Below are 27,981 nucleotides of genomic sequence, written 5' to 3'. Positions count from 1 at the left end.
ACTGAAAACTCTAGTGTTTTTGCAGATAACTTAGAAATATCTGGCAGGCGCATTATATCTAATTTCTATATTATGAAAGAAAAATAAATAAATATTAGACCCATTCAGCTCTAATACTATCATGTTCTGACATCTTGTGGCAAGTCACTTAAGGGTCACTGGATAGGTTTAAAATTGTATCTTCTTACTCGGATACTCTTACTAAAATCAGACTGGACCATCGTGCTCATCTCATCTGACCTGCACATCACAGGCCATAGAATCTCACCCACTCACTCCTGTAATAGACCCCTAATCTCCAGGTGAGTTACTGAAGGCCTCAAATCATGATTTAAAGACTTCAAGTTACAGAGAATTCACCATTTACACTAGTTTAAACCTGAAAGTGACCTGGGCCCTGTGTTGCAGAAGATGGTAAAAAAAAAAAAAAAAAAACCTGGTCTCTGCCAATCTGACCGGGGGGAAATTCCTTCCTGACTCCTAATATAGTGATCAGTTAGACCCTGAGCATGTGGGCAAGACCCACCAGGCAGATACCTGGGAAAGAATTCTCTGTAGTAACTCAGAGCCCTCCCCATCTAGTGTCCCGTCTCCAGCCGTTGTGGATTTTTGCTACAGGCAGTTGCCGATGGGCCACATGCTATTATAGGCAGTCCTGTCATACTATCCCCTCCATAAATTTATCCAGCTCAGCCTTGAAGCCGGATAGGTTTTTTTGCCCACACTGCTCCAAACTTCACTCCTTTGATGGTTAGAAACCTTCACCTAATTTCAAGCCTAAACTTGTTGATGGCCAGTTTATATGTATTTGTTCTGGGGTCCACGTTGATGCTTAACTTAAATAACTCCGCTCCCTCCCTAGTATTTAGCCTCTGGTGTATTCAGACAGAGTAATCATAGCTCCCCTCAGCCTTCTATTGGTTAGACAAAACAAGCCAAGCTGTTTGAGTATCTTCTCATAAGACAGGTTTTCCTTTCCTCAGATCATCTTAGTAGCCCTTCTCTGCACCTGTTCCAGTTTGAATTAATCTTTCTTAAACATGGGAGACCAGAACTGCACACAGTATTCCAGATGAGGTCTCACCAGTGCCTTGTATAATGTTACTAACACTTCACTGTCTCTACTGGAAATACCTTGTCTGATGTATCATATGACTGCATTAGCCTCTTTCATCACCACATCACATTGATGGCTCATAGTTATCCTCTGATCAACCAATACACCCAGCTCTTTTTCCTCCTCTGTCACTTTCAACTGATAAGTCTCCAGCTTATAGCAAAAATTCTTGTTGTTAGTCCCTAAATGCATGACCTTGTACTTTGCATTATTAAATATCGCGTTTCCATTACTCCAGTTTAAAAGGTCATCCAGATCTTGTATGATATTCCAGTCCTCCTCAGTACTGGCAATATCCTCCAAGTTTGTATCATCTGCAAATTTTATTAGCGCACACCCACTTTTTGTGCCAAGGTCAGTAATAAAAATGTTAAATAAGGTTGGTCCCAAGACTGATCACTAAGGAACTCCACTAGTAACCTTCCTCTAGCCTGACAGTTCAGCTTTCAGCATGATCTCTTGCAGTCTCCTCTTTAACCAGTTCCTTCAAGTTGCAATGGGGGAGGTTTAGATTGGATATTAGGAAAAACTTTTTCACTAAGAGGGTGGTGAAACACTGGAATGCGTTACCTAGGGAGGTGGTAGAATCTCCTTCCTTAGAGGTTTTTAAGGTCAGGCTTGACAAAGCCCTGGCTGGGATGATTTAACTGGGACTTGGTCCTGCTTTGAGCAGGGGGTTGGACTAGATGACCTTCTGGGGTCCCTTCCAACCCTGATATTCTATGATTCTATGATTCTTGTACGCCTTTCCGGTCTCATATTAAGCCCCATCTTCTCCAATTTAACAATGTCTCATGTGGAACTGTATCAAATGGCTTACTGACATCCAGGTAGATTAGATCTACTGCCTTTCCTTTGGCTAAAAAGATCAGTTATTTTCTCAAAGAAAGGTATTGGTAACTTTGTTACAACCTCATGAATATAATAGTTGAAACAATTGTAGAAAAATCTACAATTATTTTCTATCATTTAGGTTATGTCTACACTGTTGCTACAGCCCTGCCACTAAAAGATGTGCAGTGTAGCCACTCTTTGTCGGCAGGCAAGAGCTCTCCCACCCACAAAATAAATCCAGCCCCAACGAGCGGTGGTAGCTTTGTCAGCGGGAGAGCATCTCTCGCCGACAAAGCGCTGTCCACACTGGCACTTTTCATTGGTAAAACTTTTGTCATTTGGGGATGTGTGTTTTTTTTCACACCTCTGAACCACAAAAGTTTTACCATCGAAAGGCTACTTACTTTTTGCAGTTCACCAAGCTTGGAACAGATCATTTAACTTTAGGAAAAAGCCTAACAGCCCTTTCCTGTCTTAATCACCTGTTAATCCCTCTGTTTATAAACAACATTCTGACTCCCTGCCTCAGGAGCGCAAGCTGGGAGCAGCTGTCTCCTTCTCTGCAGAACTCATTACATTGCACGTGAGGCTGCCTGCCCCTGAGGCTTGCAGTTTGGGGGGACAAAGCATCCCATGTGCCCCCCCCAAATGCCGCCTATACTAATAACTTGATGGTGAGGTCCGAAGAATGCTAAAATTTTATTATTTTTAGAAAAGTAAACAATTAAATTAAACAATTGTCAAAACTCTGACAATCTTTTTTTATTATGCCGCTTCATAAACTGCACTGATTTGCAATGAGCCTTCCTGTTCTGAGTGAGAATTAGTGAGGCTCTGATGCAATCAAATTCCAGATGAACCCAGAGAATTGTTTACAGATGTCCGTAATATGTACAGGTGACAATTAACCCCGATACCTATTTATAACATTACATCATTATACAGCCAACACAATTTGAAAATGTATCAGAGTGGCAGCTGTGTTAGTCTGAATCAGCAAAAAGAATGAGGAGTCCTTGTGGCACCTTGGAGACTAACAAATTTATTTGGGCTTAAGCTCAGAAGTTTGAGCGCAAATAAATTTGTTAGTCTCTAAGGTGCCACAAGGACTCCTTGTTCTTTTTACAGTTTGAAAAGTAGATCCTCTACATCTATCATCTTGTCATCTGAAAGTCCCTGGTCCATACCAGTGTTCCTCTTGTTCTAATGCTGTGGCAGCATGGCACAACTTTTTCTCTAGAGAACAACTTTCAGTGGGGAACAAATACGATGATCTACCCAAGAAACTCAGCAATGCGGCCTTTCTGTTCCTGGTGTACACATACAGGTGTGTAGCATTTCGCAATTCCCCATCTGCTAGGCAGTTTTGGCAGAATTTGTTTTTGTTTTTTTTAAATAATTTTTACTGAAGTTGTTCCTTTTTAAGCATTTTTCTATTTTTATCAATTTAAATTTGCACAGTTGTGCAAAATTATGTTAAGCATTTTTTAAACTTTTATCTATTTAAATATTTCCAGTTGTGGGAAATTATGGGGGAGAGTCAGACAACAGTGGAGGTCTGACGAATTATTTAATGACAGTAAATATTGAGATTCAAAGAGTTAAAGCTTTATTACTATTAAAACTCAAATGATCAACATCATATGCAAAATATATACAGTACCGCTCCTTAACTCAAACTCTAAATTCTCAAGCAGCATTTTTCTTATTTTGCCTATCTGTAAATATTGTTTATCAATGGAAATATTTTTGATGGATTTGTGTGTACATGATTAAATTGACATTTACCAACAAAAATCTAATCCATCCAAGTCTACTCATAAGTTATGTATAGAAGGGCTTTTCTGTTGCACGATCTTGAGTGGCTCTCTAAACTTAAAAAGAAAAGGAGTATTTGTGGCACCTTAGAGACTAACAAATTTATATGAGCATAAGCTTTCATGAGCTACAGGCATTCGATGAAGTGAGCTGTAGCTCACGAAAGCTTATGCTCAAATAAATTTGTTAGTCTCTAAGGTGCAACAAGTACTCCTTTTCTTTTTGTGAATACAGACTAACATGGCTGCTACTCTGAAACCTCTCTAAACTTAGATTGTCCTTGTTTTACAAATTCTTTGTTATACAAAGCTTGGGAAGGCTGAGAAGAGCCACACTGGAGTTTGGATGCTTAGCATCTGTGTACTGTTCCCTTTCATCTGCTTTTGGATTAGCTGCGTCTTGCACATTGTATTGTGCTGCATTGTGCTGTGACCTTGGCTGCTGTTATCCTCAAAACCAGCGGCAAACCAGTTTCGCTTGCTTGGATGTCACATGCCTTTTGGGTTTTCCTTCCTGAACAAATACAGTTGCATGGCCCTGTGTGTTGGCCCCATTGCAGACATGACAGTACAGACAGGTTAAATAGTTAAACAGCTGTGAGGATATGTATGCTGTGGCTTTAAATCTGTAACAGGAAGCTAGGCAAGGGAGCAGGGCTGGGTAAAATTCTAAGTAGAAATTCAGCAGCGAAGCAGAGAGAGAGAATGGCTTTAGGGATAATACTGTTTTCCTTGTTCTAATAAAGTTCCTTGTTCAGCATTGGGAGAAACCAACTCTCTCTCTGATTGGTTACCACTGTCACATGCCAGTTCCTTGTTCAGTGTTGGAAGAAAGGACTCTCTCTTCTTAACCATTGTCACATGATGAGGGTTCCTGCTGCAGCTGCCTGTTTTCTTCCCAGGAGCCTAGACTGAGCAACTGCTGCTTCCCTCCTCTCCTCTCTACACTATCTGCCTTATTTAAAGACCCTTCTGTTACTAGCCATGCTGGGGACTGTCTCCGACTGTAACTAGCCTCCTAGGGGAAGCCCTGGACTCTGCAAACACTAACTCCTGAGACGGAGATTCCAGGTAATTGAGAGAACTTGGGGAAAGTGATTCTGTAAAAATGCTCCACCACCCCCATCTCTGCTCCATGTGTGTCTGTGAGTCACAGATCTGCTGGCTTTATTGACACACACAGGCTCTTAGCTGATCAAGCTATTGGAGCGAGCATGTATGCAGAAATGGAACAATAACCAACTCTCCCAGCTGGAGGGAGGAGAGAGAAAGGAAGGAGACTGAAGGGGATAGGAAAAATAAAAAAAGAGCTGACGAGATCCAAGAATAGTGCTGCCCAGACCCGTTACTGCCTCATCCCTGGGCAGCTTTAGTCTAACAGGAGTGAGACTAAAAGGCAGTGCCCTGTCTCTGCCTAATGACGATGCTGTTTAGGGGACAATCCCCACAGTTTAACTGTTTGTTCTTCTCTTTGACAGTGTTTAGTTCAGGCTCTGTTAAAGGGACATGACACACATGTCTGTGCATTTAGTGCTGGTGGAAGGTGCTGGGTCTGCACCATAGTAAAGGCACCAAGCAATTCCCAGCGGCAAAGTGTAGATTTTTGTACCCAAGCTGGTAAAGCAGAGCTCAGAAGTTTGAGTCCGCTACTGCCTGAAAGTTAATGGACCTGTGCCATGAGCTCAAGCAGTAGACGCTCATGCTCTTAGCTTAAGAGGTCCTGGGCTTGATCTCCCAGCTGTGGTGTTGTTACAAGCAGCAGCGTCATAAATCCTGTAGAGGGGGACGAAGACCCACATGGGGTTACTATGGGTCACACATGGACACACAGTGGGCACAGGATGGAGCTATGAAGTGTGTCTTCTGTAGCTGCTGCTTCCTTCTGAGTCATTATTGAAAGGTTTCAGAGTAGCAGCCATGTTAGTCTGTGTTCGCAAAAAGAAAAGGAGTACTTGTGGCATCTTAGAGACTAACAAATTTATTAGAGCATAAGCTTTCGTGAGCTACAGCTCACGAAAGCTTATGCTCTAATAAATTTGTTAGTCTCTAAGGTGCCACAAGTACTCCTTTTATTATTGACAGGGAGAGAGCAGCAGTCTGTATGGGGCGAGGGAAGTGGGTCTGGAGTGTGGGCATCCTGGGTATAAAGGCCCAGCTGGGAGTGATGAGTCTAAGCCAGGATTCATGGGAGCTATTATTGTTCCAGGGTGCATAAGGTAAGGGAATCTGGGCCAAACCTTGGCGCCCTTTCCGCCCAGTGCGGTTGAAGCAGGCAGGGAGCTGGGAATACTTGTTCCAGCTGCCAGCATTTGAGGAAGTGGTCATGTCTTTCTCCTAGGCAGAAAGGGGCCCTGAGGGTGAAACACAGAGAGCCCTCTGCAGGGACACTGCAGGAGAGTGACTGGTTTCCTCATGAGTGTTAGGAGCTTTGTGGTCTCTGAAACTCCCAAGGTTGCTTCTCTGGCCCCTGGCCCTGGCTGGTGGAAACATCCTGTGCATTCTCCTTCAAGCAACCCATAAATGATTGAGTAATTTCTGGGCTGGGAGGGGTGTCAGCCCCTCTGTGGGGGGCTGGGGTGGTTGGGCTCAGAGGAATTCCCACTGCTGCCCCATTCTAGCCAGATGTTCTCCATATTCTTGCTGTGCTCTAGTAAATACTGTGTTCACCAGGGAACTCCCTTTTGCTCCTTAGTGCTCTCCTACCATCCTTCCCTTTTCCCTTATTTTGCTCTTTCCCCCTCTCATGTTGCTGTCTCTCTCCCTTTCCCTTTCCTTCTCTTTCCATCCTCCCTTTCTTCCCTGACCCAAGCTCTCTCCCCTCTCCATTCTTTACTATCATCTTCAGCCCTGGCCAAGAGTTTCTCCACCTCTTCCCCACCCAGTCTCTCACTCAGCACCCCAAAATCACCACTCTCCACTCACACACCCCCATGTCGGTCACGCCTCCCCTCACAACTCCTATACCAGGCACCCTGTCACTACAGACCGAGCCACTCACACACTAGTCATCCCAGCACTCTGCCCTACATCTTCCACACAACATTCCCCTCCCCATTCACACCCCCAAGTCACACTCCAGCCCAATTCCCTTCCTGCCCAGCAGCAGCTTCCACTGAGGTTGTTACCAGCCCTCCCCACCACATGGAAAAACGGGAGTAGCAGAGAGAGTCTTCCCTGACCCCCATGTGGGGAGCAGGAGCTGGCCTCTCTCCCCCTCCCCATGTTGAAGGGGAACTCTGAGTCCCAGATCATTGTCTTTCTCCCTGTGGTGGAGTAAGGGTGGAGGCAGTCCTGCTGGACAGATAAGTGGGAGCAGGCAGTGCTAGTAGAGAGCAATCACTGCTCCTGCACTGCTGCAGCCCTAGCCAAGGGGCCACCTGTTGGGCCCCATTCCAACCATGCTTTCAGTCCTGATGGCCCCAACGCCTTTGTCACCTCCCATACTGTCCCTCTGGGAAGGTTGAGAGACATTGCACTACTGCTGATTTCCCTCTGCTCAGGGCTTCCAAGGGGGACAGAACTGTGACATTGTCCTGCCTGGGGTCCCTCTGCCCCAAGGGCTGGTTCTGGTCTCTAATAGGCTTGGTTAGAGATGTGCAAGTGGCTTATTTTTGCTTTTTGTCAAGTCCCTCAGTGTGTGGAGATCCCTGAATTTTGTATGTGGCACAACACACTTCCCAGGAGGTATTTCCTTTTTGTGCAGGTGAAATGTTCCCTCAGCAAAGAGAGGGGCTAGGTTTTAAACCCTAGAGGGATCTGTGTAGCAAGATCTTTGGTGAAGATGTGACAAGCCCTGATCTTGCCCATTTCTCCTCCCCTAAGCAGGATTTCCCATTCCTAAATAAGACATGATCTCCAGCCGGGAATGAGAGGAAGAGCCGCAAATCCCCACTCTCTAGAGCTACAATGAAAAGGAGATGCTGAGTGGCACCTGCGCAGGTGAGGAATAAACTAAACCATTTGGGAACTGTCAGTGAATGAGGTGAAAATCTGGATTTGCCGAAGTGCTGCCATGAGCTCCCACCATCCCAGGTGAACAGGAATAGCAAACGGGTGATTCAGAGGGTGTAACTGTGGAGTCTGTGCTTGCGTGTAGAGGGACTAGATGAATGGGGCATTAAGTCCATCTGTTTTTGTTCTCTGCAAGGGTTGTGTGGCTGGGCCTTGAGGCTGTGAATAGGCCAGATGAGACTGGGATGCTTGTGCCTCAGTGAGAGCTATGTGGCTTGGACTTTTGGGTCTGTGATCAGCCTCAGTGGTTGAAGTCTCTGTGGGGTGAATATGTCACTGGTACTGAGAGCTGGGCAGTGAGGCTTAGGCGATAAGCCAGATGCCGAAGGGAGAGGGAGGGGGTAGGATGGGGTGGAACTTTGCTGCTCCAGTTCATCAGTTCAAAACGGGTGTTTCAGAGGCACAAAACTAAAACAGTCAGGCAGCCTTCAGTTAGTTGTGGCCCCCTCTCTACAGGGCCATCTTTATGAAAACATAGGGTGTCCAAACAGAACAAAACCTGCCATAGTGAAACAAAGACGGAAACTACAACCAATGGTCTCCCCATGTAGACCTCAGGGATGGGGGGACTCCAGCTCATACCCAGCTGTTCCCCCATCTCCCAGGCAGCCCTTTATATGTCCCTCACTCCCTCTAAGCCGCAGGGTTAATTGGCTGCTGCATTAACCTGTTAGGGTCTGGGCTAGGGAGTGCCTTTTTACTCTGTCATGCACCCCTGCGAGTGTGACCAAGGGCACACTCTGTGAAAACATCATCTGCCCCTTCTGGGGGAAAAAAAAAATTGGTGTTTTCATGTGCTGTGGTGCACCAAGAAGTAAACGGCTGCAAGGCGTGAGTCTTGGGTTGTCATCTTTCATAGCCTGCAGCTATTTAAGGGGGGGTCTGGTCCATGACCAGGGTGAAGGGTGCTTCCAGGAGGTAGCATCATAATGACTTCACTGCCCACTTCGCTGCAAGCCTTTCCTTTCCTATATTGGAATAGTTCTTCTGTGGGAGAAGCTTCCTACTGAGATTTAGGATGGAGTGTTCTCCATCCTCCGCCACCTGCAATACAACCATCCCAAGTCCCACCTCAGATGGATCACTTTGTAGTATGAATCCTTTTGTAAAATCTGGACTCAGCAGATCCAGGTTACTACACTAGATGCGCTTGACTGTGCCAAATGCACCTGCACAAGCCGATGTCCATTGGACATTTTGAGGGGCTTGTTCTTTAGGGGGGTCTGGGAGGGGTGCTGTAAGGGGAAAACCTGGAGACAAAGCACCTGTGATACCATGATAACCCCAGGAATGTCTTCGCCTGCCTTTTGGTGGGCAGGGATTGGGCACTCTAACAGGACTTTCACTTAGCTCGCCAAGGGTCAGATTTACCCATTCTCCAAGGTCTAAGTGTTTAATTTTGGTACTATTCACCTTGCACTTAGGCCTGCTTCCCTTAGAAACTTCAGCAATCCTCTGGAGATGCTCTCCCCATGGACTAGAATAGATTACAGCATTGTTGAGCTAGGCAGCAGCGTACTGCCGATAGGGCCGTAATGCCCTGTCCATTAGCCACTGGAAGGTGGCAGGCACCCCACAGAATCTAAATGGGAGGGTTTAGAAGGGGTAGCAAAGGCCAGATTTTCTTTGGATTCTGGTGCCAGAGGAATTTGCCAGTAGCTTTAGTATGGTCAAATATGGTCATGAACTGGGCCCTATCCAGCAACTCATCTACTTCAGCATGGGATTTGAGCTGAACTTTGACATAGCATTAGAACATAAGAACGCAAGAACAGCCATACTGGTCAGACCAATGGTCCATCTAGCTCAGTATCCTGTCTTCTGACTGTGGCCAATGCCAGGTGCTTCAGAGGAAATGAACACAACAGGCAATCATCAACTGATCCATCCCCTGTCACCCATTCCCAGCTACTGGCAAACAGGCTAGGGACACCATCCCATTTTGGCTAATAGCCAAATTTATCTAGTTCTTTTTTGAACCTTGTTATAGTCTTGGCCTTCACAACATTCTCTGGCAAGGAGTTCCACAGGTTGACTCTGCATTGTGTGAAGAAATACTTCCTTTTGTTTGTTTAAACCTGCTGCCTATTAATTTCATTTGGTGACTCCTAGTTCTTGTGTTATGAGAAGGAGTAAATAACACTTCCTTATTTACTTTCTCCAAACCAGTCATGATTTTATAGACCTCTATCATATCCCCCCTTAGTTGTCTCTTTTCCCAGCTGAAAAGTCCAGCCTTCTTAATATTTGCTCAAACATAAGCCGTTCAATACCCCTAATAATTTTTGTTGCCCTTTTCTGAACCTTTTCCAATTCCAATATATCTTTTTTGAGGTGGGACTACCACATATGCACGCAGTTTTCAAGATGTGGCTGTACCATAGATTTATATGGAAGCAATATGATATTCTGTCTTATTATCTATCCCTTCCCTAATGATTCCCAGCATTCTGTTTGCTTTTTTGACTGCTGCTGCACATTGAGTGAATGTTTTCAGAGAACTATCCACAATGACTCCAAGATCTCTTGAGTCGTAACACCTAATTTAGACCCCATCACTATATATTAACTGTTCTAACATCAACACAAACATGAACGCTATTGTCTGACTTGGGAACTAGAACAATTGGGCTGCACCATTCTCTTTGCAACTCCTCGACTACCCCTCATTCTAACCTACTTTCTAGCTCCCTCTTGAAAATCTCCCATGTTCATTCAGGAATTTAGAAGCCTCCCTTCTGTGCACTGACTCCTGGGATAATTTGTATGTGGTGCTCTAGGAGGTGAGTCTTCCCAGGCCTGGTGGTGAAGACATCATTAAAGTTCTGGACTAGCTTTCAGGCTCACTCTCTCTGCTAACTGCAGGTTAGTCTCCCAGAGTTAGACTTTAAGGTCAGAAGGACCATTATGATCATCTAGTCTGACCTCCTGCACAATGCAGGCCATAGAATCTGACCCACCCACTCCTGTAATAAACCCGTAACCAATGTCTGAGCTGTTGAAGTTCTCAAACCATGGTTTAAAGACTTCAAGGTGCAGAGAATCCTCCAGCAAGTGACCCGTGCCCCACGCTGCAAAGGAAGGTGAAAAACCCCCAGGGCCTCTGCCAATCTGCGCTGGAGGAAAATTCCCTCCCGACCCCAAATATGGCGATCAGCTAAACCCTGAGCTTGTGGGCAAGACTCACCAGCCAGACACCCAGGAAAGAATTCTCTGTAGTAATTCAGGTCACACCCCATCTAACATCCCATCATAGGCCATTGAGCATATTTACCGCTAACAGTCAAAGATCAATTAATTACCAAATTTCAGCTATCCCATCATATCATCCCCTCCATAAACTTATCAAGCTTAGTCTTGAAGCCAGATATGTCTTTTGCCCCCACTGCTTCCCTTGGAAGGCTGTTCCAGAACTTCACTCCTCTGATGGTTAGAAACCTTCGCCTAATTTCAAGTCTAAACTTCCTGATGGCCAGTTTATATCCATTTGTTCTTGTGTCCACATTGGTACTGAGCTGAACTAATTCCTCTCCCTCCCTGGTATTTATCCCTCCGATATATTTATAGAGAGCAATCATATCTCCCCTCAGCCTTCTTTTAGTTAGGCTAAACAAGCCAAGCTCTTTGAGTCTCCTTTCATAAGACAGGTTTGCCATTCCTCAGATCATCCTAGTAGCCCTTCTCTGTACCTGTTCCAGTTTGAATTCATCCTTCTTAAACATGGGAGACCAGAACTGCACACACTATTCCAGATGAGGTCTCACCAGTGCCTTGTATAACAGTACTAACACCTCCTTATCTCTATTGGAAATACCTCACCTGATGCATCCCAAGACCGCATTAGCTTTTTTCACGGCCATATCACATTGGCGGCTCATAGTCATCCTGTGATCAACCAATACTCCGAGGTCCTTCTCCTCCTCTGTTACTTCCAACTGATGAGTCCCCAGCTCATAACAAAAATTCTTGTTATTAATTCCTAAATGCATGACCTTGTATTTTTCACTATTACATTTCATCCTATTACTATTACTCCAGTTTACAAGGTCATTCAGATCTTCCTGTATGATATCCCGGTCCTTCTCTGTATTGGCAATACCTCCCAGCTTTGTGTCATCCGCAAACTTTATTAGCACACTCCCACTTTTTGTGCCCAGGTCAGTAATAAAAAGATTAAATAAGATTGGTCCCGAAACCGATCCCTGAGGAACTCCACTAGTAACCTCTCTCCAGCCTGACAGTTCACCTTTCAGAATGACCCATTGTAGTCTCCCCTTTAATCAGTTCCTTGTCCACCTTTCAATTTTCATACTGATCCCCATCTTTTCCAATTGAACTAATAATTCTCCATGTGGAACCGTATCAAATGCCTTACTGAAATCGAGGTAAATTAGATTCACTGCGTTTCCTTTGCCTAAAAAATCTGTTACCTTCTCAAAGACAGAGATCAGGTTGGTTTGGCATGATCTACCTTTTGTAAAACCACGTTGTATTTTGTCTCAATTACCACTGACCTCAATGTCCTTAACTACTTTCTCCTTCAAAATTTTTTTCAAGACTTTGCATACTACAGATGTCAAACTAACAGGCCTGTAGTTACCAGAATCACTTTTTCCCCCTTTCTTAAAAATAGGAACTATGTTAGCAATTCTCCACTCATACGGTACAACCCCTGAGTTTACAGATTGATTAAAAATTCTTGCTAATGGGCTTGCAATTTCATGTGCCATTTCCTTTAATATTCTTGGATGAAGATAATCTGGGGGGCCCCCGATTTAGTCCCATTAAGCTGTTCGAGTTTGGCTTCTACTTCGGAAGTGGTAATATCTACCTCCATATCCTCAGTCCCATTTGTCATCCTACCATTATCCCTAAGTTCCTCATTAGCCTCATTAAAGACTAAGACAAAGTATTTGTTTAGATATTGGTCCATGCCTAGATTATCCTTAACCTCCACTCCATCCTCAGTGTTTAGCAGTCCCACTTCTTCTTTCTTTGTTTTCTTCTTAATTATATGGCTATAGAACCTTTTACTATTGGTTTTAATTCCCTTTGCAAGGTCCAACTCTACATGGCATTTGGCCTTTCTCACTTTATCCCTACATGTTCTGATCTCAATAAAGTAGCTTTCCTTGCTGATCTCTCCCATCTTCCATTCCTTGTAGACTTTCTGCTTTTTCTTAATCACCTCTCTGAGATGCTTGGTCTACAACTCCTGCCTATGAATTTTTTCCCCTTTCTTGGGATGCAGGGTTCTGAAAGTTTCTGCAACTTTGACTTGAAGTCATTCCAGGCCTCCTCCACCTTTAAATCCACAAGTTCTTCAGTCCAATCCACTTCCCTAACTAATTTCCTTAATTTTTTAAAGTTAGCCCTTTTGAAATCAAAAACCCTAATCACAGATCTATTTTTGTTTATCCTTCTATTTAGTTTTGAATTGAATTATCTCATGATCGCTCGAACCAAGGTTGTCCCCTACAACCATTTCTTCTATAAGGTCTTCACTACTCACCAAAACCAAATCTAAAACGGCATCCCTTCTTGTTGGTTCAGCAACTACTCGGTGAAGGAATCCATCCACTATCACATCCGGGAAAATCTGAGCCCTTTTATTATTACTAGCACTTGTCCTCTAGTCTTTATCTGGGAAGTTAAAATCTCCCATGATCACACAATTCCGATTAGTATTTACTTCATTAAAAATATTAAAGAGGTCTCTATCCATATCCAAATCGGATCCCAGCAGTCTATAGCACACCCCAAGCACTATGCCAGGGGAGGCTCTAGTAGCTTTCTTCCCCAATGTGATTTTTGCCCAGACAGACTCTGTCTTATCCATTCCATCGCTTCTTCTTTCTTTACATTCTACCTCATCATTGATATACAATGCAGGTCCACCACCTTTTGCCTTTATTTCTGTCTTCCCTAAACAGCACATACCCTTCAATATCTGTACTCCAGTCGTGACTACTATTCCACTATGTTTCTGTTATCCCTACAATATCTGGTTTCACTTCCTGCATCAGTAGCTCTAGTTCCTCCATTTTGTTACCTAGGCTCCTCGCATTGATGTACAAAGATCTTAATTTTTGTTGTTTGGCTTCGCTCACATTTTTTACACGATTAGGCACAAACATTCTATCGCCAGTATCACCTATTAGACTGGTATCTACACTACTCTTCCTCCTTATGTCCATTCCTCTACTCACAGCTGTATCCATTCTTACTTCGTTTTCTTCCCTCTCAATGTTAAAATCCGGCGTGGAGATTACCTGGACATCTTCCAATCATCTCCCCCAAATTCCTAGTTTAAAGCTCTCTTAATCAGTTGTGCCAGCCTCTTTTCTGCTCTTACACAAAGCCACTGGAACAGGCAAGAGACTGATCATCCAGCAGTGGGAGGTGCTGGAAGAAGCAATGCTTTTGTGGACTTCTTAGGGGTGTTCAAACTGCACTGATTGATCATGTCCTTGCATGATTATTTCACTGGTTCTGGCTTGGGGGACTGTAGGGGCCCCTAGGACCTTGGATTTCTGAAGTTGTTGGTGCCGGGGAATTTGACCCTGCAAAGGTATTTCTGGGTGGGTCAGAGTCATATTAGTTGGCAGCAGATTTTTTTGGCCCATCTCCCTGGGCCCTAATGCGTCAGTAGAGCTTGTTCCAGGCAAGGTGACGCTCTTCACTTGTTTTCTGGTCAGATTAGTAGGGCCTCAGAGCTCAGGGTCAGCAAAGGGAAGATCTTTCCCAGCAATACATCCACACTGTCCTTCTTCCCCAGGCAAGTTAGCTTCTGGGCATGACTGGTTTGCCTCTTGTAGCAGACCAGTTACCAGGCCCCAGTAGCAGCCCAGCACCACTGGGTATGACCGTTCTTTTGCCATGGTCACCATCAACTCTGTAGACTTCCTATTTACAGACAGCTTAAACCTGGTAATGGGGAGGGTGGTAAATCCCTATGGGTACACCCTATAAAAAACATTCCCTCAATGTGGGTAAGTGGGAAATTCGGGCCCAGTAGCTGCTCACGTATGAATGTCTGGAGTCAGCTAGTCCCTGGAAACTCCACCCCTTTTGACTATAATGGGGACAACAAGAGCACTGGGATTCCCAAGGAGTGCTGAGGGCTTGGGGAAGCAGGCTATGGCATAGTCACAGTCCACGTTGACGCAAGAGTGGTGGCTATGGCCTTCCTGCTCACAGATTGTAGCATATCTGGCCCCTTTCTGCCCCTAGGGTTGTACTAGCCTAGGGGTGGGCAAACTATGGCCCGGGGGCTGCACCGAGCCCTCCAGACATTTTTAATCCGGCCCTCAAGATCCTGGTGGGAAGCGGGGTCCAGGGCTTGTCCCGCTCTGGTGCTCCAGCCAGGGAATGGGATCTGGTACTTCAGCTGGGGAGCAGGATCAGGGGCTTGCCCCACTCCGTGCTGCTCCTGGAAGCAGCAGCATGTCCCCCCTCCAGCTCCTATGCATAGGGGCAGCCAGGGGGCTCCGCACGCTGCCCCCACCCCTAGCGCCGCCCCCACAGCTCCCATTGGCCAAGAACCGTAGCCAATGGGAGCTGCAGGGGCGGCACCTGTGGTGGGGGCAGTGCGCATCACTGCCTGGCCGCGCCTCCCCATAGGAGCCGGATGGGGAACATGTCGCTGCTTCTGGGAGCTGTTTGAAGTAAGCACTGCCTGGAACCTGCACTCCTGAAAGCCCCCCCCATGCCCCAACCCCCTGCCCCAGCCCTGATCCCCCTCCCTCCCTCCCTCTGAACCCCTCGGTTACAGCCTCCTGCACCCCTAACCCCTCATCCCCAGCCCCACCCCAGAGTCTGCACCCCCAGCCAGAGCCCTCACCCCCTCCCGCACCCCAATCCCCAATTTCATGAGCATTCATGGCCTGCCATACAATTTCCATACCCAAATGTGGCCCTTGGGCCAAAAAGTTTGCCCATCCCTGTACTAGCCTTTGCTAGTAATATTTCTGCATCTCCCATCAGCTTCCCTTCCAATCTGTTCACAGCAAGACAAAACCAAAAATGGCACTGTTTTTGTGCCAGGGCAAGTCTGAGTCCAGGCTCAGTCAGGGATGTGTTTCTGCTTCCCTGGGGATTGGAGCCTCTCTATGCATTCCCTCCAGTCCTACTGCTACAGAGTTTCTTCAAGAAGCTGAGGAAGGCACGTGCCAGGCTGATTCCTATAGTCCCAGCATGCTTGAGACACCACTGGTTGTCAGACCTCCAGATTCTCTCGATAGAGCCTCTAATGGCACTACCATTGCTCAGGCCCTACTATCACTGAAGCATGACCAAAGTTCTCCACCCCAACCCTCATGGTCTCCACCTCACAGCAAGGGAGTTGAGTGGCTGAACCCAGGAGAAAGAGCCTGCTCTCAAGAAGTTCAAAACATTCTTATCGGTAGCAGAAAGATTTCCACCAGGATAACTAATTTTGCAAAGTGGAAGAGATTTTCCATCTGGCCACTAGATACTCTCTCTCCCCATCTAAAATGCAGGAATATCCACTGCAACTGAAGGAGTTGGGCATCTTGATGAGCTCAATAAAAGTTAATTTAGCATCCAACTCAGCAATCCACTCTCCCATTTAAGAACATTTGGTTTTCTCACATTCCATGGCTGAGAGATTTCTGAAGGAACTAATGAGGATTTATCCTCCCATTCATGAACCCATCCCTCCCTTGGACCTTGTCATGGTATTTTTGCCACTGGTCTTCCGCTCTTTTTCTCTTATGTCTAAAAAGACAGCCTTCTTGGTAGTGATCATGTCAGAGTGGAAAAGCTACAGTATCTGATGGTGGGGCCTCCATACATGGTGTTTTATAAAGATAAAGTTTCTTTAAGACTTTACCTCCGAATTCCTAAGTAAAGTGGCATCTGACTTTCACCTTCTGATATTCTTTCCAAAGCCTCATAGACATAAAGATGAAGAGAGACTCCACACATTAGATGTGCTATGAGCTCTCTCTTTCTATATTGACAGTACCAAACTAATTAGATCCTCGCTGAGACTGATGTGCAGAAAGGATGGGAGATCAGCATCTTCTGCACAGAGAATTTCAAACTGGATAGCTTTCTGCATCAGGACTTAGACTCAGACTTTAAGACCAGAAGGGCCATCATGATCATCTAGTCTGACCTCCTGCACATCACAAACTGCAGAACCTCATGCCCCACTCTTGTAATAGCCCATAACCTCTGGCTGAGTTACTGAAGTCCTCAAGTTACAGAGACTCTGCCATTTACTTTAGTTCAAACCAACAAGTGACCCAGGCCCCACACTGCAAGCAAAGGCAAAAAATCCTCAGTTCTCTGCCAATCTGATCTGGGGGGAGAAATTCCTTTTCAACCCCAAATATGGTGATTAGTTAAACCCTGAGCATGTGGGCAAGACCCACCAGCCAGATATTTGGTAAAGAATTCACTGTAGTAACTCAGAACCCTCCCCATCTAGTGTCCCATCTCCACTGGTTTGAAATATTTACTAATTGCAGTTGCAGATTGGCTATATACCATTGTAGGCAACTTCCTCATACCATCCCCTGCATAAATGTATCAAGCTCAGTCTTGAAACAAATTAGGGTTTTTGTGGTCCCCACTACTTCCTTTGGAAGGCTGTTCCAGAACTTCATTCCTCTGAGGGTTAGATACATTTGTCTAATATCAAGCCTAAACTTGTTGATGGCCAAAAACATCCGCTCAATGTGTAGCAGAAGTCAAAAAAGCAAACAGAAAGTTAGGAACCATTAGAGAGAGACAGTGGGTAAAGTGATATCTTTCACTGGATTTCAAGGGACAGAATCAACTTGATTATTTTTATTGACTAATATAAATAAATCAGTCTCTGTCAGGGCTCCCTTTAAATAGTCTGCTGTGATTTTTTAAAAATGTCCTCAAATTTGTTGCTGGCATGTTTTTGCTCAATTGTTTGTTTAGAAGGCTATTTTCAGTGAGTCTGAGAGCAGCAGCAGCAATTAGGGGTCACCTGTAATGATGGTAGGTATCATATGTTCATACGGAAATATGATTTTCAAGTTGTATCCCTTTCAGTTCCCCTTCCTAAGATGTCCTTTCTCTCCAATGATTCATCTCTGGATTCTCATTTCAATGCACCAGGTGATAGGATTATGAGTGAAAATGAGGAGTATGCCCACCAGGAAGGTCCTGAGTTCATGGAACCATGTGGCACATTATCTGGAATATCTCAAAAGAATATTTCCCAGAGTCCTGAGCAGAGCAAAGCCTATGAGGGTCAGCACAGATCAGAAAGGCATCAGACAACTGCTCCAGAGAAGAGGCAAGGTAAATCAACTACTTGTGAAAGAGGTTTCAGGAAACTGCCAGACATTGACCAGCTGGGAAACCCCACTATGGGGAGATCAACAGTATGCGGTGACTGTGGGAAAAGCTTCAGGGTGAGCTCAAACTTCAGACAGCATCAGAAAATCCACACTGGAGAGAAACCTTTTGCATGTGCCGAGTGTGGGGAAAGCTTCCGGCAGCGGTCTCACCTTATTCAGCATCAGACAAAGCACACGGGGGAGAGACCTTATGAATGTACCGAGTGTGGGAAAAGTTTCACTGTGAGCTCAAACCTTATTCGGCATCAGATAATCCATACTGGAGAGAAACCCTATAAATGTGCCGAATGCGGGAAGAGCTTTAGTGGGAACTCACAGCTTATCCAGCACCAGAGAATCCACACAGGTGAAAAACCCTATGAATGCAGTGACTGTGGGAAGAGCTTCAGTGTGAGCTCAGCCCTTACTCGTCATCAGCGAACCCATACTGGAGAGAAACCTTATGAATGCACCATGTGTGGGAAAAGCTTCAGTCAGAGTTCAGACCTTATGAAACATCAGAGAATTCACACAGGAGAGAGGCCCTACGAATGCACTGACTGTGGAAAGAGCTTCTGTGTGAGCTCTCATCTTATTCAGCATCAGAGAATCCATACAGGAGAGCGACCCTATGAGTGTGCTAATTGTGGGAAAAGCTTTAGTCAGAGCTCAGACCTTATGAAACATCAGAGGATCCATACAGGAGAGAGACCGTATGAATGTGCTGAGTGTGGAAAGAGCTTTAGTTGGAGCTCGGCACTTATCAAACATAGCAGAATCCACACAGGGGAGAGACCCTATGAATGCAAAGGCTGTGGGAAAAGCTTCAGTCAGAGCTCGCACCTTGTTCAGCATCAGAGAATCCACATGGGAGGGAATCCTTGAGAATGGGCTAAGGGTGGGGAAGGCTTCGTGTCAGATATCCTTCCCAATGGATAGAAGCCAAGTGGGTTTCTTTGGACCTGTAGGGCTCTGACCTGTTCATAGAGAATGAAAAGTGGATTGTTGAGGATGGAGTGTAAGTGGTTGAGTTAGACAAAGAGGAATGATTAGTGCAGGGAGATGAGTCATGTAGAGGAATGTGTGCTGGGAACCAGAGGAGGAACCAGGAGATGCTGGAGGGGATGGATCATTTGGGAGGGAGGGGGACCTGGTAGTGTAATTAGGCAGAAGTCACTTTCACGGGGTATTAATAAAGACATTTAGGAGAAAAGGTAAACTTGCCCATTTCTCTGTGCACGGGGTGGGCTTCAGACAAGTTATAGAGGGAGTTTCACAGTCAAGTGGGGGCTTTATAGGGACTGCATGGCTTATTGCTGTGGGATGGAATGAAACCTACTCCTGGCTCCTGTAGGGAGGGTCTTCTGGAGGTCAGAGTGGGGTGCAAAGATTCTTTCCTAGCTCTGCTACTTACTTGTTTTACAACCTCAGGTAACTCACTCCACTTCTCCGTGCCTTTGTTTCCCCATTTATAAAACTGGGATAAGAATCACCCACCTCACATACTATTTAATGTAGACTCACAGAGTCATAAGAATTGGGGCCACATTAAATTCTGCACAAAGAGGAATACAATGGTCCCTGCCCAGAAGAATTTATATAGTCTAAGAAACTAGATTCTTTTTCTAGGATTCTCTTCTCTTTGTTTATAGGTGTTGGGAGGTTTTGAGACCTTTTTCATTTGTGTTTTTAAAAACTTAGTTTGACCTCAGTCTTGTTACTTAGGTTTTCATATTTGGTGTACAGCAAAGCTACGCTAAGTTGATTAGACTCAAGCATAGGGAGTGACTGTAGGATGTACCACACATTTAAAGTTACACATCAAACCTCTTTTATATACAATTACACATTAGATTACATTTACTATATGTTGCATTACATGTTTTGAGATTGGCTTGGTTACTCTGTAGGAACCAATCCCTGTACAGCAGGGGTGGGCAAACTTTTGGCCCGAGGGCCACATCTGGGTATAGAAATTGTATGGCGGGCCATGAATGCTCATGAAATTGGGGTTGGGATTTGGGAGGGGGTGAGGGCTCTAGCTGAGGGTGCGGGCTGCAGGGTGGGGCCAGAAATGAAGAATTCAGGGTGAGGGAAGGGGCTTTGAGCTGGGGCAGAGGGGTTTGGAGAGTTGCAGGGGGATCAGGGCTGGGGCAGGGGGGGGTGCATGAGAGCTCTGGCTGGAGTGCAGGCTCTGGGGTGGGGCTCAGGATGAGGGGTTTGGGATGCAGGAGGGTGCTCCAGGCTCGGATCAAGGGCTTTGGAGGGTGATATGGGAATCAGGGCTGGGGCAGGGGGTTGGGGCCCGGTGAGTGGCTCAGGGATGCATGCTCAGGGCGGCGCTTACCTCAAGCAGCTCCCTGAAGCAGCAGCATGTCCCTCTCCAGCTCCTATGCGGAGGCGCGGCCAGGAGGCTCTGCTGCACTCTGCCCTGTCCACAGGCGCTGCCCCTGCAGCTTCCATTGGCCATGGTTTCTGGCCAATGGGAGCGGTGGGGGCAGTGTGCAGAGCAGAGGCCCCTGGCTGCCCTTATGTGTAGGAGCCGGAGGGAAGACATGCTGTGGCCCCTGACCCTGCTCCCCTGCTGGAGCGGGACAAGCCCCCGACCTCGTTCCCCAGCGGGAGCTCGAGGGCTGGATTAAAATGGCTGGTGGGATAGATGCGGCCGATGGGCCGTAGTTTGCCCATCCCTGCTGATCAGCATGCTTTGTCCATGCACTGTCTGTGTATGACTTACTCTTTACCTCATCTTATGTTTCAGGCTTATTTTATTCATTGTTATTTTGTCCATTGTAAATAGTTCCTTGAGTGTTCCTCCTTATTTCAGTTAGTATAGACATTTTGTTTCCAGCCTGCTAATCCATTTATCTCCCTAATCCTGTCTTCCAAGAAATGACGCCTCATCCATGTCCAATTACTCATGTCAAGCCAGGTGTACATTCCTCTGCTTTTGATTGTGTTTTATATATATTTTATTTTTTTGTATTTTGGGGGGGGTTGTGCTTTCAAAAAAAAGTTTATTAATTAGCAATATATTTTAAGATTATAGTAGTTGTAATTATTTGAATTATTATTAATATTAGTCTTAAAGTATGAACCAGGGGATGCAAGCTTACTTTTTATATATAGCCTACCATGGTGTAATTTTACATTATAAATTACTTGTTTTTCTTTCAAAGTATATTTTTGTAATGTTAACTTTTTGCTTTTATTTTAATTACACTGTAAAAAACTGGTAGGGGACATAATGTTTTTATTTATTACTACAGGAAATTTAGGTGTGAAGTAGCACATAAGTTAATGAATATAACATTTTGGGGAGTTATATTGGAAGTGGTTTTCTTTAGCTATTACACAGGAATTTCCATTTTTAGTATAGGTAGGTTTATTTTACTAATGTTTTAACATTTTAACTGTACTGTAGATTTTGGAGATAGATTTCTTTTTTAAAGTGAACCCACATGCTAGCAGTTTTGTGTGTGTGACATTACACTTGCATGTGTAGGTGTTTTTAGGTGCAAACAGCAGTACAAGTTGGGGTGGGGGTTAGACTTTGCATTGTTTGAGGAGGGAAAACAAACTCTTTTTTTACACTGTATGGGTTGCAGTGCTTTTACATTTAATTTTATGATATTGGACTCTTGTTTGTTTTTTATTTCGCACTATCTGGTGTTACTTTTTTGTACAAAATTTTTAATTTTTTTGTGGTGATAAAAGAGGGCAATTTTTTTTTGCTTTATATTACTTAAGGCTGCTTTTACTTTGTATAGCATCTATTTTTTAAATACTACAAGTGTTATTAGAACATATTGATTTAATTTTATATTTTTAAAGTAATTATAACATTATTGAATGGTTCCCATAGGTGTTCCCCCTTATCTTAGCTAGTACAGGCATTCTGTTTCCAGCCTGCTAATTCATTACCTCCCTAATCCTGTCTCCCAAAAAATAAGGCCTCACTAATGTCTAATTACTCATGTTAAGCCAGGCCTACTATAAGGTAGGTCTCAGCTTCCTTATTACTAAGATTTTTCTTGGAGCTTTGAGATTGGGACTAGACATCTTTTCCTTTTTTTCTAGGCTGAGGTGAACTTTCTGAAAATGTGGGCTTTAGAGAGCTTCATAAAACAGTCTTTATCCTTTATTAAAATTCCTAATAAAACTTGTTTTAAAAACTCCTTTGTGTCCTTCAGTTTCCTGGAAATGTTTTCAGTATCTGAGATGTTTGTGACAAAGATTCCCAAGGTGACAAATTTCCCCCTTACTCACTTCTCTCTCCACAATCAGGAATAAGGGGTATGTATGCACTAAACAGGTTGCTCAGACCCTGGCTACTTGAAGGAAATTTGCACCAGTGTAATGAATGTACACGGATGCTAACCCCTGATGCAGACAAGCTGCATGGCACAAAGTGAGGCCTTGATTGGGTTGTTCAGTTTGGTAACACTAATGTAGAGATACATGTATGACTTTCCTTAATGTAGATAGGGCATTAGAGTTGGAATGGCTACTTCCTGAGAGCCTGTACATATAAACTCGTCTCCTCCCTGGCAGCAGTATCTGCACCAGTCTCCCCTCAGTTGATTCCATTTTTCTTTAGGAATTTAATTAACTGGTTTTATTTAAACAGAACAACCAGAGCTCATTTCAGAGGTTCTGGCCAGACTCCCTCCCAGGCTTCTGGTATTAATCAGCTGACCACTTCCTGTCCCAATTTTCTGGTACTTTTTGGAATACTCAGTTCCCTGGTGTTTCCCTGGTACTCCACTGGCCCATCTTCTGTGTCAAAGTTGCTTCTTAGAGGTTCTGGCTATATAGATGGGACCACTGAATTTCAACAGCTGGTCTCTGATTGCGTATCAGTCTACTTGTCTTTGCGCAGGACACGAACAACTAACATCACTGGACAAAACATCTGACTCTTGTTTACAATCTAAAATTATTAGTTAAATCATCTTAGTCTGGTACTTTAGAATAGACTCATATATGTCATCTAAATAGGAGAGAAACAAAACCATTCTGACCAGGGAATTTCTCCAGGATCTCTTGAAGAGAAAGTGAGATTTCATTCCTGAACTAGATAAATGGGGTTGGAAGGACTGATGATGACAGAAAAATAATCCAAAGGAGCCTAGACAGAATGGACATTTGAGCTTTTGAGCCCCACCCAGCTCTTCTTCAGGATCTGAAGTTGGTCCAATAAAAGATAATATCTCAGCTATCTTGGCTTCCCAGACAATAACAGTTTGGCAGCAGTAGCCTACGATAGTTAACGTTGAAGCCTAATTTTTGAACCCTCTTTACCCAAGATTTCCAAAAAAAGAACTGTATCCCCCTGAAAATTTCATGTGCAGTATCTCGTCCCTGAGCAAAGTTTGCTGGGCAGTTTGGTAAAATTCAGAAAAGGAGTTTTAAATAGTGGACATTCTCACAAGGTCCCTGTTCACTCTATAACTCCCCACTCGCTTGCTCTGGCTCAGCCTGACTCCAGACCAGATGCCTGGGAGAGAGGAGGTGGACCCCCCTCAAGGTTGTCAGTTGAAAGGGAAGAGAGGGGGGCAGAGAGAGCCAGAGGGGAAGGAGCATCCAGCCCCCCTCACAGAGTGACTATTTTTTCAATTTTCCCAATCCTCAGTTGGGAAACTCTGTCAAGTTAGGTTCCCACAGGGCCTACTGCAGCATTGTGAAGGGAATGACTGCCCAAGGGACAGCTCGGCTGGCTACCTCAGCCGCCATAGCCTACAGCCTGATTCCTGAGTTACTTCAACCAGGAGGAAAAGCAGAAAGCTTATATCTAAGAGCGTTTCCTCAAGATTCAGACCATCTCTTGGAGCTGAAAAATTATTTCTGAGATCCAGACTGCTTTGCAGATCATCGGATCCCTCAGACAAGACAGACACAGGACCACAGTGCCTGCAACATCTATAAGTGCAGCACTGACAGGTACCTGGAGCTAGGAGGAGTCAGTACAATGGGAGTAAGGGCTGGAGCAGGGTTGGAGGATGCAATGTATTCAGTCTGACGCTCCCATTGTCCTTCCTAATAAGAAATGTGTCACAACTACATTACAGTATCAAAATTATTCAAAGCTTTATGACACAGCTTCTTTTATATGCTTCTCTGGAACATTTTAGTTATCTGTACTAAAACATCCCTATCTAAAGCTTCTTTGCTCTTTTCTGAGTGCTGTATTCCTCGATTTGTAAATGTTGTGAATCCTGCAAATCTTGGTAATTGTATTTTTCCCCTCTCATTGAAATAATGTTTCATTTGGAATGTGTCATTGAATATATAAATACCTGCAAAAAGAAAAGGAGTACTTGTGGCACCTTAGAGACTAACAAAATTTGTTAGTCTTTAAGGTGCCACAAGTACTCCTTTTCTTTTTGCGAATACAGACTAACACGGCTGCTACTCTGAAACCTGCTTTTCCCTAGTCTTCAAAGTCCCTTTTACTCTACTAACATAGATAGTCTCGTTTTTATATGTTGGTAACAGAGACTATTGAAAGGGCTTTAATTTCTTTGCAAGAGAATCCCATGTTTATAGTTAACGTAATAGTTTAAAGATGGATATTAGCTTATATATTTTTTCCCTGCTCAGTGACCACCCAGTGGTTCTCCTTTGTATGCTCCTTAGCTGCTTTTATGGGCTGGCTTGTTAGTTACAAATAATGTAAGTGTCACAAAAGGAAGTTACGGGGTGTTTGCTCGACAATCCTCCCGATCCCCTTCTTCGTCACTGGGAGCAATGTCCCTCTCTGTGATTTGTTAACACTGTCACATGACAGTCCCTTGCTCAGCAGGGGAGAAACTGTGATGCCTCAGCAATGTCACATGATACGGGCTAGCTACTGCTGCTGCCTGATTTCTTCGTAGAGCCCCCAGCTGGTCCAGGCCGTCCGCTCTCCTCTCCTGGGCTGTGCGCCCGGGAGGAAGGTTTCTATTACCAGCCTAGCCAAGCTGGGGACTGTCTCAGGCTGTAACTAGCTCCCTAGGACTCTCCAGACGCCAACTCCTGAGCCGGAGACTCAAGGTAACTGAGAGATCTCGGGTAAAGTGCGTCTGTAAAAACACCCCCCTCCCCATCTCCGCTCCCTGTGTGTCTGCGAGTCCCAGACCGGCTGGCTTTACTGACATCCCCTTAGCGCCCACAGGCGCTGACCCAGTTATAGGACAGCAAGTACACCCGGAAATGAAGCACTAACCAAGTCCCCAGCTGGAGAGGGAAGGTTAGAAGGAAAGGGAAAAATAAGAAAAGGGGTGATAAACTCCAAGAGAAGTGCTGCCCAGAGCTGTCGTTGTATCAGCGAGAAGAACTAATCTAAAAGGATTCAGAGTAGCAGCCGTGTTAGTCTGTATTCTCAAAAAGAAAAGGAGTACTTGTGGCACCTTAGAGACTAACAAATTTATTAGAGCATAAGCTTTCGTGAGCTACAGCTCACTTCATGCATCCGATGAAGTGAGCTGTAGCTCACGAAAGCTTATGCTCTAATAAATTTGTTAGTCTCTAAGGTGCCACAAGTACTCCTTTTCTTTTTAATCTAAAAGGAGGCAGAGTAAAAGGCAAGTGCCCTATCTCTGTTTAGTAACTATGCTGATGAAATGTTTCAGAGTAGCAGCCGTGTTAGTCTGTATTCGCAAAAAGAAAAGGAGTACTTGTGGCACCTTAGAGACTAACAAATTTATTAGAGCATAAGCTTTCGTGAGCTACAGCTCACTTCCGATGAAGTGAGCTGTAGCTCACGAAAGCTTATGCTCTAATAAATTTGTTAGTCTCTAAGGTGCCACGGGTACTCCTTTTCTTTATGCTGATGAAAGATGATGCTGCCCTCCCAGACACGGTCAGGGATCCCCCCCACCCCCAGCGTAGCCTGTTATTCTGCTCTCTCCCAGTGTTTTGTTCAGGCTCTGTTAAAGGGAAGTTATACAAATGTCTTGGTTCATTTAGTCCTATGGAAGATGCAGGGTCTGCAGAGGGACAAGCAAGTGGTATCTGTGCAACAGAGCCTGAGGGGACTTCAGCTTCAAAATGGACTGAAACCCTTTATAAAATCTCCCCGATTGCCCTGATCTGAACAACAGCCATGTGTTACTCTGCCCCTAGGCGCCGACTCCGTGGGTGCTCCGCGGCTGGAGCACCCACGGGGAAAAACTGGTGGGTGCTCTGCAGCCACCGGCAGCTCGCCACCCTTCCCGCCCCCCGCCACAGCTCGCCTTCGCCTGTGCCGCCGCCGCCTCCTCCTCCGTGAGCGCGCCAGGTGCCTGCTTCCCCCCCGCGCTGCCGCAGCGAAACAGCTGGGAGGGAGGGAGGAGGCAGGGCCGGGGTGTGGATTTGGGGGAGGATCCAATAGGGGCAGGGAGGGGGTGGAGTTGGGGCGGGGACTTTGGGGGAAGGGGTTGGAATGGGGGCGGGGAGGGGGGCACGAGGACCCACCGGCGCCATGAGAAGTTGGCACCTGTGTCTCTGCCCGATTTCCCCCAGGGAGCCAGGGGAAGTGAAATGACTGCAGGGGAGCTGGCTCGGGGAACTGTTAATGGAGATATCAGGAAAAGGGTGAGGAAGCAATAAGGAGGGAGACATTAACCAGTGTTGCCAACTCTCATAATTGGTGTTTCTCTTAAAGCTCCAGCTTTGTGATTACGTGAGAATCTGTTGTCGTTTAAAACATGACCGCTAAAGGCTCAAAAACCAGAAGGCAAATAAATTTGTTTTTAAAAATTACATGATATTTGAACACTTAGGTTAGCAATGCTTTAATTAAGGGGTAGAGGCAGCTTTTCAGGATAGGTGAGTGGGAGCAGGCAGTGCCAGCATAGAACAGGTGACCACTACACCAGGCGTGGGCAAACTTTTGGCCTGAGAGCCACATTGGGGTTCCAAAACTGTATGGAGGGCTAGGTAGGGAAGGCTGAACCTCCCCTGACCCACATCCCCTGTCTTCCCCCTCCTACTTCCCACCCCCTGACTGCCCCCCTCAGAACCCCTGACTCATCCAACGCTCCCTGTCCCCTGACTGCCCCGACCCCTATCCACACCCCTGCCCCCTGACAGGCCCCCCGGGCCTCCCATGCCTATCCAACCCCCACGTTCCCTGTCCCCTGATCTCCACCCCATCCAACCGCACCCTGTCCCCTGACTGTCCCCCGGGACCGACTGCCCCTTATCCAACCCCCCTGCCCCCTTACCATGCCACTCAGAGCAGCAGGACTGGCAGCCGCCCAGCCCAGCCCAGCAGGAGCTGTGCTGCCCAGCAGGAGCTCGCAGCCCAGAGCGCTGGCGTCACGGCGAGCTGAGGCTGCAGGGGAGGGGCCGGGGACTAGTCTCCCTGGCCGGGAGCTCAAGGGCCAGGCAGGATGTGGCCTGTGGACCATAGTTTGCCCACCTCTGCACTACACACAGCAAATGTCTGTGCCTGTGGGGAAAGATTGTCACCTCCTATTTCCTCCCTTTGGGAAGGAGTGTCGGAGATGCCACATCTCCTTCTGCCCAGGGCTTCCAGCGGGGAGAGAACTGACATTAACCTGTCTAGTTACTCACACACATAGAATCTCTGTCCCCTCCACTCCCCAGGCTTGTTGTGTTTTCTGATGTGCTCTGGATCTTGCCCATTTCTCCTCCCTTGATCAGGATTTCCAATTATCAAACCGGAGATGATCTGCCACATGAAACAAAAGGGAGAGCTGTTGATCCCCTCTTTCCAGGGCTATGAGGAAACAGCGAGACCAAATTGCACCTGCACAGGTGAGACATAAGATAAACTAGGGAATAGTCAGTGAGCATAATGAAAATCTGGAATTCCCTCAGATCTGTTGTGAGTTCTCACCACTTTGTCTTGTCAAACTCAGACCACTGTTGT

General features: G+C 45.6%; 1 protein-coding gene across 1 annotated transcript in view; it reads left to right on the top strand.

Annotated features, from left to right (window-relative positions):
* Nucleotides 1-4,227: 4,227 nt before the first annotated feature.
* LOC119862694 (zinc finger protein 850-like) overlaps nucleotides 4,228-27,981 on the top strand; it is a 58,273-nt gene continuing 34,519 nt past the window's right edge. The window contains exons 1-3 of the mRNA XM_038419843.2: nucleotides 4,228-4,839; nucleotides 7,594-7,707; nucleotides 17,899-19,002. Coding sequence (XP_038275771.1) covers nucleotides 7,686-7,707; nucleotides 17,899-19,002 — 1,126 coding nt within the window. The 5' untranslated portion in view covers nucleotides 4,228-4,839; nucleotides 7,594-7,685. The remainder of the gene's footprint in view (nucleotides 4,840-7,593; nucleotides 7,708-17,898; nucleotides 19,003-27,981) is intronic.

This window comes from Dermochelys coriacea, chromosome 10, assembly GCF_009764565.3.
Source record: "Dermochelys coriacea isolate rDerCor1 chromosome 10, rDerCor1.pri.v4, whole genome shotgun sequence".
Taxonomy (NCBI): Eukaryota; Metazoa; Chordata; order Testudines; family Dermochelyidae; genus Dermochelys; species Dermochelys coriacea.
The sequence above is the reverse complement of the archived record's forward strand: the minus strand, read 5'-3'. Positions and strand labels throughout refer to the sequence as shown.